The sequence below is a fragment of the Hipposideros armiger genome, unplaced genomic scaffold (assembly GCF_001890085.2).
Source record: "Hipposideros armiger isolate ML-2016 unplaced genomic scaffold, ASM189008v1 scaffold_82, whole genome shotgun sequence".
Classification (NCBI taxonomy): domain Eukaryota; kingdom Metazoa; phylum Chordata; class Mammalia; order Chiroptera; family Hipposideridae; genus Hipposideros; species Hipposideros armiger.
The window spans coordinates 2,003,635-2,016,396 of NW_017731432.1; the positions used below are offsets into that span (position 1 = coordinate 2,003,635).

The following is a 12,762-nucleotide window of genomic DNA, read 5'->3' on the forward strand; positions in this document are numbered from 1 at the left end:
AAAAAAAAAATCTTTAAAAAAACATTCTACTGCTCCGTTACAAGAGCATATAGACACCAATTAGGTTCTTGTTGCAATCTGTAAGAAAGAAAACCACATGGAAAGACAGTAGCTACAGGGGGCTAGAAAGAACATCTAAATTCCTCAATTTCGCAATAAAGAATAACCAACTTAGATGGCAGGAAAATGCACTTGGAGACCTGGAGAATCTTTAAAACAGGAAATCTTTCATGAATAAGTAGGACTATGCCACAATTTTTACAGAAAACACCCAAAAGCCATTTCTTCTTAATGAAATGCTCCCAAGATACATTCCATAATTTTGTTTACTCCAAAATGGCCAGGTATTTGGTGGAGAGGGGTTCCAACTGCATTTAGCTACTACTTAGAATTTTGGGAGGTTGTTTTTTGGCATAATGTCTATTTTATTTTTTAATATAAAATTCAAAACTAATAACAATGCCTATATTAAAACTTCCCTTTCCTGGGGCAATACTGGGATTAAAGAAGTTTTTAAAAGATGAACAGAAATTCAATCCTATCTTATTACCAAAACATCAATTTAAAAGTTATGAAAGGGCTCTTTCCCATCTTGCAAGATGGCAGGTGAAAAAGCTGAGAAGCCGGACACTAAGGAGAAGAAACCAGAAGCCAAGAAGGCTGATGCTGGTGGCAAGGTTAAGAAGGGGAACATCAAGGCCAAGATGCCCAAGAAGGAGAAGCCCCACTGCAGCCGAAACCCTGTCCTGGTCAGAGGGATCAGCAGGTATTCCGGATCGGCTATATATTCCCAAAGGCCATGTACAAGAGGAAGTACTCAGCAGCAAAATCCAGGATTGAAAAGAAAAAGGAGAAGGTTCTTGCTACTGTCACAAAACCAGTTGGTGGCGACAAGAATGGTGGCACCCAAGTGGTTAAACTTCACAGAATGCCTAGATACTATCCTACTGAAGATGTGCCTCAACAGCTGCTGAGCCACAGCAAGAAGCCCTTCAGTCAGCATGTGAGAAAACTTGGGCCAGCATTACTCCTGGGACCATTCTGATCATCCTCACTGGGCACCATAGAAGTAAGAGAGGCAGCTGAGCAGTGGCTGGCTACTTGTGACTGGACCTCTGTCTCTCAATCGAGTTCCTCTGCATAGAACACAACAGAAATTTGTCATCACCACCTCCACCAAAACTGATATCAGTGGTGTGAAAATCCCCAAACATCTCACTGATGCTTACTTCAAGAAGCAGCAGCTGCGGAAGCCCCGACACCAGGAGGGAGAGATCTTCAATACAGAGAAAGAGAAATATGAGATTACAGAGCAGCACAAAATTGAAAAAAAAGCCATGGACTGGCAAATTCTGCCAAAAATCAAAGCTGTTCCTCAGCTCCAGGGCTACCTCCACTCTGTGTTTGCTCTCACAAATGGGGTTTATTCTCACAAATTGGTGTTCTAAACTTATTACCAAGAACCTAATTAAATGCCTGATCTTTTTAAAATAAATAAATAAATAAATAAATTTTAAAAAGTTATGAATAGGAGTTCCACTTCTGCTTGAGATGTAAAGAGCTACAAAGAATGATGATCCCGGGCGGGACGAGTGGATCAGTTGGTTAAGAGCTCACTCAAAAGTGCAAGCTCTGAGCAACAGCAGTTCAATTCCCGGCCTGAGCTAAGCTGCCAACAGGTGGCAGGATGGCTCAACTAAAAAAAAACCAAACAAACAAAAGACCTGCCCAAATCTAACTCTTCTTCCAAATACAGCTAAACTCCACTCTATAGTTTTCTAATGCTTCTCCCCCTTCCTTGTACTCTCACAGCACTTAGTCTTTGTGCCACTCATTTTAGAACCTCATCACACTTCCCATAAGTTCTTCTAAACTCTCACAGCAATTATGAACTACACCCTTTATTTAACACTTTTTACTAGGAACATATATACTGGATATATGTATGGCTTACACACAGTAGGTGTGCCCAATTAGTCAACTCTTCATAGCACAGCATTCTATATTTCTCTACTACAGAGCTTTTTACATAGCATCATAATTACTTGTTTATACCTATCCCCCTCATCCAATAAAGATTATGAGCTTCCCGGGCCAGCCAATTGGCGCGTTGGTTAAGAGTTGGCTTGGGACGCCAGTTCTGAGCAGCAGGGCCTTGGTTCAAATCCCACATGAGGGCCAGTGACGCTGCGCCCTATACAGCTAAGATGGTGAGCAACAGCTCCACCTGGAGCTGGGCTGCTGTGAGTCACCAGCGACAGCGTAGTCTGCAGTGGGGCTGGCCGGCAGTGGGCGTAAGCTNGTAATGAAGCAAATATGAAAAGCTACAATTCCTTTTTTAAAGGGAAGAAAAATTTCACCAATTCTTAGTCACAACCTTGGAGAGTTATGGACATAGGAAATAATAAATTGGATCAAATGTGTAGACTATTATAACTTATTCAATCTTATTAAGAACTAACTTGATGGAACAGATCATAGAAGGTGCTATAAAAATCATTATTTAACAGTGCCTGTTTTACAATAGAAATGAATAACTCCCTATCTCTAACCGCAAGAAGTTAACCACCTAGCAGAGGACACAATACATTCATTCATTCAACACAAGTGTCTCCTCTGTGCCACCAGCAACTGTGCAAGCAACTAGGGCTAAAAAGTGAACCATATACACGTGATCCCTACCCTCATAATTTAGACTCTAACCTAAGGACAGCAGATAGCCAATGAGGATTTTAAACAAAGAGTACCTGTGATTAGGCTAACATTTTTGAAAGATCGCTGGCTACTATGTAAAAGTCATTATAAATTAGAGGTAGTAAGTCCAAGGATAGAGAGACCAGTTAGGAGCTACTACAATGACGGCAAAGTAACAGGAACTCAAAAGACGAACAACAAGCTCATTTGAAGGAAGGCGGGGTAGGGGGATGGGCAGAGAAGTAATGTTGCAGCTCAATCTTAAAAGACAAGGAGCAGGCCAGACAAGCAGAGGAAGGGAGTTTGTACATTAAGAGAAGACGATATGAAAGGCAGGTAGTTCTTCACAGTGGGTCTTGAACGAGGTGAAGCACAGCTGGAAAGTCAGATCAAGAAAAAAATGGTAAAGGGTATTTTATAAAACAAACATCTCCAGAACACTGGGGAGTACTTTTAAGCAGGGTGGTAACATGACCAGGCTTACATTTTAGAAGAATTTTTTCCAGAGAGCCTAAAGAATACAATAAGAAGTCTAACTATCCAAACAAGAATGCCAACAGATACACTGACTCAAAGTCCTAATCTATTAATTTATTATGCCAATCAAATATGGTCCAAACAAGTGCTCTGAGCTTAGAAACCAAGCAACCAGTACCAAGTTCAGGACGCACTACAGTTGGCATGGCTATTGAAACAAACGGAAAAAAAAAGGAACATCTCTATAGATAAAATACTAAAAATATAATGGTGGCCAGGAGATAAAAGGAATGAAAAGGAAAAAACAGCAACTCAGAAAACAGGAAAATATTTCAGGGTAGACTTCCTTCCACTTGTCAATTACATACAAAGCCACCTCTTATGTGTAATAATTAATAAACTGTGGTTCCTGACAAGCAGTTCAAAAACCAAATTTAATACACACACTTAATAACCAAACAAAAACTATATTGGAAATAGCCAACTATTAACAGAGGACCAGCTCTATATGTACTAGCTAGCTTCCCTTGGCTTAAAAGGAAAGCTCTCCCAGCCTAGTAGCTGGTCCATTAAGCATATGAATTAAAATGAGTGGGGTGGGGTCGGGTTGGGGGGAGGAGGGGATGAAGGAGGGTTTGCTATTTCACAAATGTTCCTAATCAATGAACTTGAATCCTCTCATTCCAATTCTTTTGCTTTATATAACAGATACAGTTTAGATACAAACATGACAGCAGAAATAATGAGGAACCCAATTATTTTAAGAAAATAAATCCTACCTTTCCGGGGTCATCCTTGGATCGAGGCACTTTAAGGAAACACTTGTTCAGTGACAGATTATGTCGTATGGAATTCTGAAATGAAAGAAGAAAAGCCACACAGTCAATGGAATGGAAAAATAAAACCCACCTTTAAAAACAAAATCAGAAATCTAAATATCTCTATGCACTGGAATACAATTACAAATGGAATNTATTAGTTTGTTAATTCAACATTGTCTTAGGTTAATTCAACGCTGTCTCAGTACATGTCAAATTCATTATTAAATCTAAGTTTAAAAGAAAAAACCTGATGGTCAAATGAACTTATGACTGGCAACAACCCACATATTCTTCAAATGGTGACTAAACTGTGGTAAATCCATATAATGGAATATATAAAATAAAACGGAAAAAAGTGCTGATACAACAACATGGCTGAAATTCAAATGCATTATGCCAAGCCAAAGAAGCCAGACTCAAAGGTCACCTACTGTGTGAATCCCGTTTATATGAATTTTTGGAAAAGGCGAAATTATAGGGACAGAAAACAGTTCAGTACTAGTTGCCAGGGCCTGGGAGTAGGGAAAGGGGCTGACTACCAAGGGACAATACTGTTCTCCATCTTGATCACAGTGATGGTTACACTGTGTGCGTTTGTCAAAACCACTAGAATTATACACCAAACTGTGAATGTTACCATACATAGTTTAAAAAAATTAATTTGTGTGCAAAACATTATTTTTTTAAAAGTAATTTAGATGTAGAAAAGAAAAACGGAGGCCAACCACCATAAGAAAATGTTATCTCCCACCCTTAGGGAAAGAACAGAGAAAACTGCATGTGCAAATAAAAGGCAGCTCTAATGAAACTGCTTCTACTAATTGTATGTTGCCAGGGCTCTAGGCCAGCACTTCTTTCGGTTTCTGCAGTGTTCTCTCTGAATCAGACCCTCATCTCTTATCTAACTCAATCTTTCACACCCTCTCTGAATACCTCCTATACTTACTCTGGGCTTTCTAATCTTGGTCTGTCTAAGGGACTGTTCCACATTCATAATACACCTTTTGCCTTAGCATGCACTCATTGGCACCTATCTACTGGTGTTTCTTCACTCTTGGAATCATGTTAGTACTTATATTAATTTCCTTAATTCTCTATTCTGTCTCTATTTTGTTCTGACTGGTCCTTCAGTTAAACTTGATCATGTCCTCTTCTTAGTCTTCAACTGGGATTCTTACCTACCATGAGTTAAAACCACAAAGGTTAGGAATTTCAACTACCCTTGAAGTGCTTCAGAAGTAGCAAACTCTAAAGCCTCCCTTGGGAACCCTACCAGTGTTTTTTCACCCCAATAAACATAATGTCTTTATTTCTGTACACCAAACTCTTGCTTATCTTTACATTCTACTTCCTGTTTGGATTTATACAAAGACACAGATAAGAGGTCAACTTCTGCCTCACAAAAATCATGCAGTTAAGACTAGTATTAAAATTACACTCGTATCTTCCTTCTTCAGGGTACACACCTATGATTCCTGTAACACTTTATCATTTAATGTTATATCTTATGGTCTCTCAAACTTGTCTAGTTTCTCTACATCTTTTTAAAAATACATGACCAAAACAGGATACCCACAAATAATAGACAATTTACAAATAAACACAACATGATACTAACATGGTAAAAAAAAAATACCGCTTGAAAAAAAGAGATCAGTCAACTGTTATGGTCCCTTATACTATGAGAGAGGATAGGAATTAAAAAAAAAAAATTTCACCATCTCAGAGCTTCCAAAAGTTAATTCTCTAGCAGTGACTTTGTTGTTTCCTCACCAACCAGGAGACCCCAATCTTCGCATCCACTGAGCCTTTACAACCTTTGCATCCCCAGGCAAGAAAAAGCTACCCCAATCCCCACATACACACCCAAAAAAGCCCTTGTATGGATTCATTATATTTATCTCTTCCAGAACAGGTACGTGGATTTCATGGGTTCTTAAGTTTCTTAGCTATCATCTCAGTTCTATTAAAGTCCATTGCTGCTAATTAATTATGCAATTGTTCCAACTATTTCCTACAATCTTTTATTTCTTTTAAAGTCAAAGTATCATTTGTCTGAACTGAAGAAGAGGGAACACAGTTGAGAAAAGGTTAAGTGGAAAGCAAAAAAAGAGAACTCTATATTTTTAAACTAAATCTAACTGACATGATTTGTTTTTCTATAATGTAAGCAAAGTGTTTACCTTCCTTTAAGACAATTAAGAGGCATGTGTGAACTGAAGAATAAGACGACTTTTACCCAAAAAAAAAAAAAAAACCACCACAGACAAAAATACAGAAAATAAAGCTAATGAGAAGAGAGGCAATAAAAGGCAGGAATAAAAAAATGGAGATAAGATTGCAGGATGCAGAAACTGGATTGTAATCAAGGAAAAAGAAAAAAGAAATCGTCCCCAAAAAAGCAGCGGAGTTATGGATGCAAAATATAATTTCATTTGTTTGTGTTCCTTTTAAAAGAAAATAATGTGGCTGTTTGAAATTAGTTTCAGGGAACAGAGAAAAATGGATTTTACACCATCAATGTACATGGGAGGGTATCATATATGAAGGGCTTTTATGAAAACAGCTTCTGGAAAATGAAGGTTTGAGTCAGGAATGAACAATCATATAAAACATCCGTAATTCAACAATCCTCTTCAAGCTTAGGCTGGCCTTCATACCTCTTTTGTTAATATTCTGAACAGGAAGCTAGACCATAAAATATGGGAAAGAAGGTGCTATATGAGCTACTTCTACCTCTACCTCTTGGACCCATCTGGGTCACGGCAGCAGCTAGCAAAATCCTAAGGGAGTCCACCCATACCCAAAAACCAAAAACTACTCCCACCCCACCTTGGCTCAATGGTTTTCTCCCACTGTGGTGAGGGTGGTTTTGGAAAAGCTCCTCAAATGCCAGGAAACACTGTAATACAAAAAGAAAAAACAATTCATAAGTACCAAAATTTAACTAACATTTTGGCCTCCCTCTCAAGGAAGATTGGTATAGTGGAAAAAGCACTAGTCAAGTGTACTCGTATTCTGCTTGTTCAGCACTCATTCGACGACATTAGCTGTACTCCAGGTGACCTGGGAAGAGGACACCAAACAGTCTCTTTCTGCTAAGGGTTACTAAACTAGCAGAATATAAGCCAGAAGCTGCTGATGGCTAGCTCTGCCACTAAGTGGGCTGAAAACGACCATCAGAGAAGCTAAGGCATGTAGAGACATTCCCGGGTGACAAAATTTAAGAACCAGGCTCCAGTTTTTACTGCAGATATCTTTTCCCTTCTATTGGTCTGTAATTGGTTTCTGTGACTAGCAAGTAAGTCTGGCCAATACATTTGGGTTCTAATTCCACAATGAACCTGTGCAAGTCATTCCTCTTTTATTGGCCTTAGTTTCCTCTTCTATAAAAAAGGCTAGATCTGAGGTTTTCAAAACTTTTTTTAAAACAAAAATCTTATTTTGATAGCAAAAATTATGACTTCATTCATATAAATGTATTTTATAAGACCATATTTACAACATTTACTTCTGACCAAAATCAGTAGGGACAATGGGTATTAAATCTCACCCTAAGGCTGAAAATAAAAATGTGTCTATTAGTGTAAACATACTTTATAAAATCAAATGTATGATATTTACTATTACGGCCAAAATTAATGAGAACAATAATGTGTTTTGATAAAAACAAAAAAGTTTAAAATTGGAGACTAATGGTAAAAATTGAAAGCTTTTATTAACCTCTCAGGATTCCATTTATTTCTGTATTTTGTTTCAGTTGTACATCAGTAAGACAATCCTGATTCAAAAAGAATAGTTGCAAAGAGTNTTTAAGAACATTTCATAAAGATAAAACAGTAATTCAACAGGGAGATTAAACACACTAATATTAATCTGAAATGGATCAGCGACCTAAATGTAAAATAAAACTATAAAAACCTACAGAAGAAAACAGGAGAAAATCTTTATGACTTTGGTTGATTTCCCAGACAGGGCACAAAAGTCACTTATCACTAATTAAAAATTGATTATTCAAGAGAAATGAAAGCATATGCCCTTAGAAAACTTGTGCAAAAATTTCCTAGTAGCTTGTCCATACTAGCCCAAAACTGAAAACCACCAAAATGTCCACTAACAGATAAATGGATAAAAAAAGATTATGGTATATTCATACAATGGAATACTACTTAGCAATAACAAGAAACAAACAACTGGCATATGTAATAGCATCACAGACACTTTGCTGAGTGAAAGAAGCCAGACACAGAGTACATACTGAATGATTCCACTTACGTGAAGTTCCATTATGTGAGGATTATTATGTGAACTAATCTACTATTATAGTCTACTATGGACTTAAAGATCTCTAAAACTGAGGCCTGACCATAGGCTTGTTTTAAGGATTGAGATAATCCATATAAAAGAGCTCCCTAATCTGTAAAGCAATACACAAATGTAGATATTATTAATTCATATCAACAATTCTGGCTCAGCAGGTAAGGTCTCATGAGGAAGAAGACTGCAACATCTTAGTCTGCAAAATCCCAAAGAAAAACCACAAACTAGAACTGTACATCTTCCTTAAATAGAAGTAGTCAAACAAATAATATAGGTAATTCAAAAATTTCAGGAAAATTAAGGCACTCAAAATATAGAAAAAGCATCAGAAATAAAGATGTGTCAAAGAACAACAGTGGCCTTAAATGCCTTTATTTGCATCATTACAAAATATCACTTCAAATAAAATACATTTTAATTATTTCAGTAATTTGATAGAAATTATATGTCAACACAAAATACCCTGCTCTATCACACACTAATGTGTCTTTTAACAACCCTCAGATTAAAAATAGCCTAGGAAAAATGCCATTATCTGATTAAATATAAATAAACCCAAGAAACTAATATTAACGTCATACTCCTGGGGGAAGCAGTCCCTATTATAAATAGCCTACCATTACAAATGGCTAAATCTGTAAATTTTATAAAGTTTTAACTAACCCTACTGCCATGTATATGTGGCTCACTGGTAAAGTGAATCATAGACTGTGCTCTTTCTTAGCTCTCACGAACACCATTTCAGAAGTTTCAGACACAGTACTGGATTCCTTTGTCTCTGATTTCTTTGGTTTCATACCATATCCTGATGTTTTTTTACTCTTTAGTTTAAATTGGACAATCCAGTTTAAAAGGGTTTTTTTACCCTCCAACATCTTAGGATGCTGCTCCTGGTTATCTGTCCATAGCTCCAAGGCACAGCATTTGTATGCACCATAGACAGAGTGAACATACTTCCCAGTTTCAGTCTTGGTTCATATCTGTTGCCTAAGCATAAGTAAGAATAATACCCTCTTTCGTTCTCAGAAATTTCTAATTGGGACAAAAGGTTAAACAGTTACTCTACTCAGATCACAAAAATAGGCTATATGAACAGTCAAACACATAGGAGGCACACAAAGGCAGGCAGCCTGGCTGGCTAGGTGGCTGAATGTAGGGACAAAAACCATTTCAACGCCAGCTCAGGTCCCTGAAACATTTTTGTTGAACAAATGTAGGTTTTTGTTACTTATAAATATACTGATTATCAAATTAAGCTAAGCGGTGCCCAGGAAAGATGGTTAAAGAATGTACTCTTAATCAATGGATTAAAAATATATAATTAATATATTAATTGTATATTAAATGGTACCTCTAAATGTTAAAAATTGTAAGTTCTAATGAGTGATTAATAGTTGGCTATAACCAAGGATGGCTCGTCCTCCTCAAGACTCAGCAGTTCTTATTCCTCGGGAGTGAGTGCACCATTCGTTCTGCAGCTGTTGTCGCAAAATATAATGACAGTGGAAGTCACAAAAATGTCCCCAGCCTGGCCCTCCTCCGCCGCCACCCTTTAACTCCTGNATGAAAATGTCAACGATCCAATCTTTGTCAATGAAAAACTCAAAATTGAGCGGACTAGACCAAAATACATGTTAATATATCATTCAGAGGCATTAACAGTGGTTAATACCATCAAAGAGCTATGGTAATAAAGAGAGGTGAAAATAGGGAGACAGAAGAAAAGGTGAAAAGGGGAGAAAAAGGAAGGTTACCTCCTTTCAGAGTAATGTGACATCTGAGCTGAGCATTAATGGATAACTGAGATAAAATGAAAGACTATTTTAGATACAATGAATAGTATGGGCAAAAACGTGAAGATATAACACTGCATCATAAATGCAAGCAAAATAGTGCAGTATAGCTTGAATACAAAGTTTAGGGGCATGAAGCTGGGGGCTGGAGTTGAAAATGTGGCAACAGAGGTAAGTTTGTGTTTGTACTTGTGTACCAGCAGCAACGTAGAAAATGGAGCAAAGGTAAGCAGAGATTAGTGGAAGGAGACCAGTTGGAGGTGACCAAGTAATCCCAGTTATTTATCATTAAAATAATTGTATTTTCTTAAAATCCCATTTCTTCTAATTACTATGTTTTTATACAAAAACCCAGGATCTTAAAACATCAATGACAATGTAAGGCATCAGATGAAAGGCTGAATTAGCTGCACGGGGTTCCTAAGCTCTATATACATCAGGACAGTACCTTTTTATTATTAAAAATCCACAGTAAAGCAGAGGCTCCTGGGCACACCTCATGTCCAGGAACTAGCTGGGACAACACAAGAAGCCCTGATGTTCCAGCATCAAAGCAACTGGTTGAATACATTTCACGAATTATCTCTTAACATACACAAAAAAGACAAAGTGGATATTCTAGAATTAAAAGTCCAATGACTGGAATAAAATTCATCAGATGTGCTTAACAACAGATAGGATATTCAAAGAGCCAGAGGTCTTGAAGACAGATCAGCAAAATTATCCAATTTGAGAAACAACAAGAAAAAATGAATAAAGAAAGCCACATTGATCTGTAAAACAATGTCAAACAGTCTATCATATTTTAATTGGACAAGGAAAGAAGAGAAAATGGGGCCATCATTTTTAAGCAGAAAATATAGAAAGAAAATTACACTGAGACACATCATCGTCAAACTGCTTAAATCTATAGAGAAAATTCTTGTAAGTCGCCAGAGAGTGAGTGGGATGGGGGGAAGGCACATTACATACAGGGGAATGAGAATATGAATCTCAGGTGACTTTTCACCAGAAATAATGGAGGTCCAGAAAAGCAGAACATCAGGGCCGGCCGAGTGGCTCAGTTGGTTAAGAGCTCGCTCAAGAGCGTAAGCTCTGAGCAACAGTGGTTCGAGTCCCAACCCAAACTGAGCAGCCGCTGAACTGCCAACAGGTGGCAGGATGGCTCAGCTAATAAAAAAATAAATAAATAAATAAAAACAAAGAAAAGCAGAACATCTTCAAAGTTCTGAGACGTGGGGAAAACCCTGCAAACTCAAGATTCCACATCCGGAAAAAGTATTCTGAGGATGAAATAAAGACCTTTCTGATAAACAAAAAGCCTACAAAATTTGTTGCCTGCAGATCTACGCTACAAGAAATGCCAACTGATACTGTTAGGCTAAAGGGGAAAGCTATCAGATTGAAACTTGGACTTACAGAAAAGAACATGAGAAAAGGTAAAATAATTAGGAAATATTTTCTTCATAAATTCCTGAAAACACTGTTTAAGACAAAACAAATCCTAAGGTAGCATTTATGATGTAAGTAGAAATAAAAGATATGACAATAGCATAAAGAAAGGGATAGGTAGATAAATGGAATTATACTGTTGCAAGGTTACTGCATTTTTTGCATGTATGAAATGGATGGGAACAGGTAAGTAGTAAGTGGTTTGAAGTGTGAGGTGTGAAGTGAAAGGTAGTATATTACTTCTAAATAGACTTTGNAAAAAAAAAAAAAAAATCCCTCCCCTAAGACAGTTGATTTTCTGGCATAGTGCACCATACATCATTGATACACAATAAATCAGTATCTTCAATAAATCTAGTCAAAAATAAATTAAAAAAATAAATTTTATTTATAAATCTAGTCAAAAATAAATAAATCTAGACAAAGGTGTTGAGACAGGAAGGCTTAAGAGAAACAAGAGCAACTACCACGTGATGGCAGACCTAAAGCTCTATAAACCCCTTCTTCCATGTGCATGCACATACACCCCACATAGCACACAACTGGGTAATTCCTATAAAAGAATATGAACATAACATGTGCAGATACAAAAGAAAAGTATGTTGAATTATCTGTTGAATAATATAAATTAGGTAGGTAACTAATTTGATGGTACATCAGTAAGCCTAGATAAGAAACTAGAGATTCTTAAGGAAGTGATTGATTCTAGGGCTGTAGCAGGGAAGGTACAAGATGAGCCGGAACAATTCTGTGATGCTAGAAAGTTAAAAAGTGCTAAACCAACAAAATAATGGGGTCATGTCAAAAGGGCACAGGAACCGGGTCAGCCAAGTGGCTCAGTTGGTTAAGAGTTAGCTTAAGAGCGTGAGCTCTGAGCAACAGGGCCGCCATTTCGATTCCCACATGGGCCAGTGACGCTGCGCCCAAGCTGAGCGGCCACTGAGCTGCCAACAGCTGGCAGGATGGCTCAGCTGGTGAGATCACATGCTCCTAAAAACAAGACTACCTGATCGATGATGGGCTACGCCCGCCCGCAACTAAGACTGAACTCGGCACCTTGAGCTGAGCTGCCGCCTAGATGGCTCAGTGGATAGAGCGTGCGCTCTTAACAACAAGGCTGCCAGTTCGACTCCCGCATGGGATGGTGGCTACGTCCACCAGCAACTAAGATTGTAACACAGCACCTTGAGCTTAGAGGCCACGAG

At 37.8% G+C, this 12,762-nt stretch overlaps 1 protein-coding gene and 1 pseudogene across 4 annotated transcripts in view; one reads left to right on the top strand and one right to left on the bottom strand.

Annotated features, from left to right (window-relative positions):
* FOXJ3 (forkhead box J3) overlaps positions 1-12,762 on the bottom strand; it is a 161,751-nt gene that overhangs the window by 76,554 nt on the left and 72,435 nt on the right. For all 4 annotated transcript variants that reach the window (XM_019643848.1, XM_019643847.1, XM_019643846.1 and 1 more), the window contains one exon: positions 3,951-4,025. In XM_019643848.1, coding sequence (XP_019499393.1) covers positions 3,951-4,025 — 75 coding nt within the window. The remainder of the gene's footprint in view (positions 1-3,950; positions 4,026-12,762) is intronic.
* On the top strand, positions 600-1,511 carry LOC109383416 (60S ribosomal protein L6 pseudogene; annotated as a pseudogene).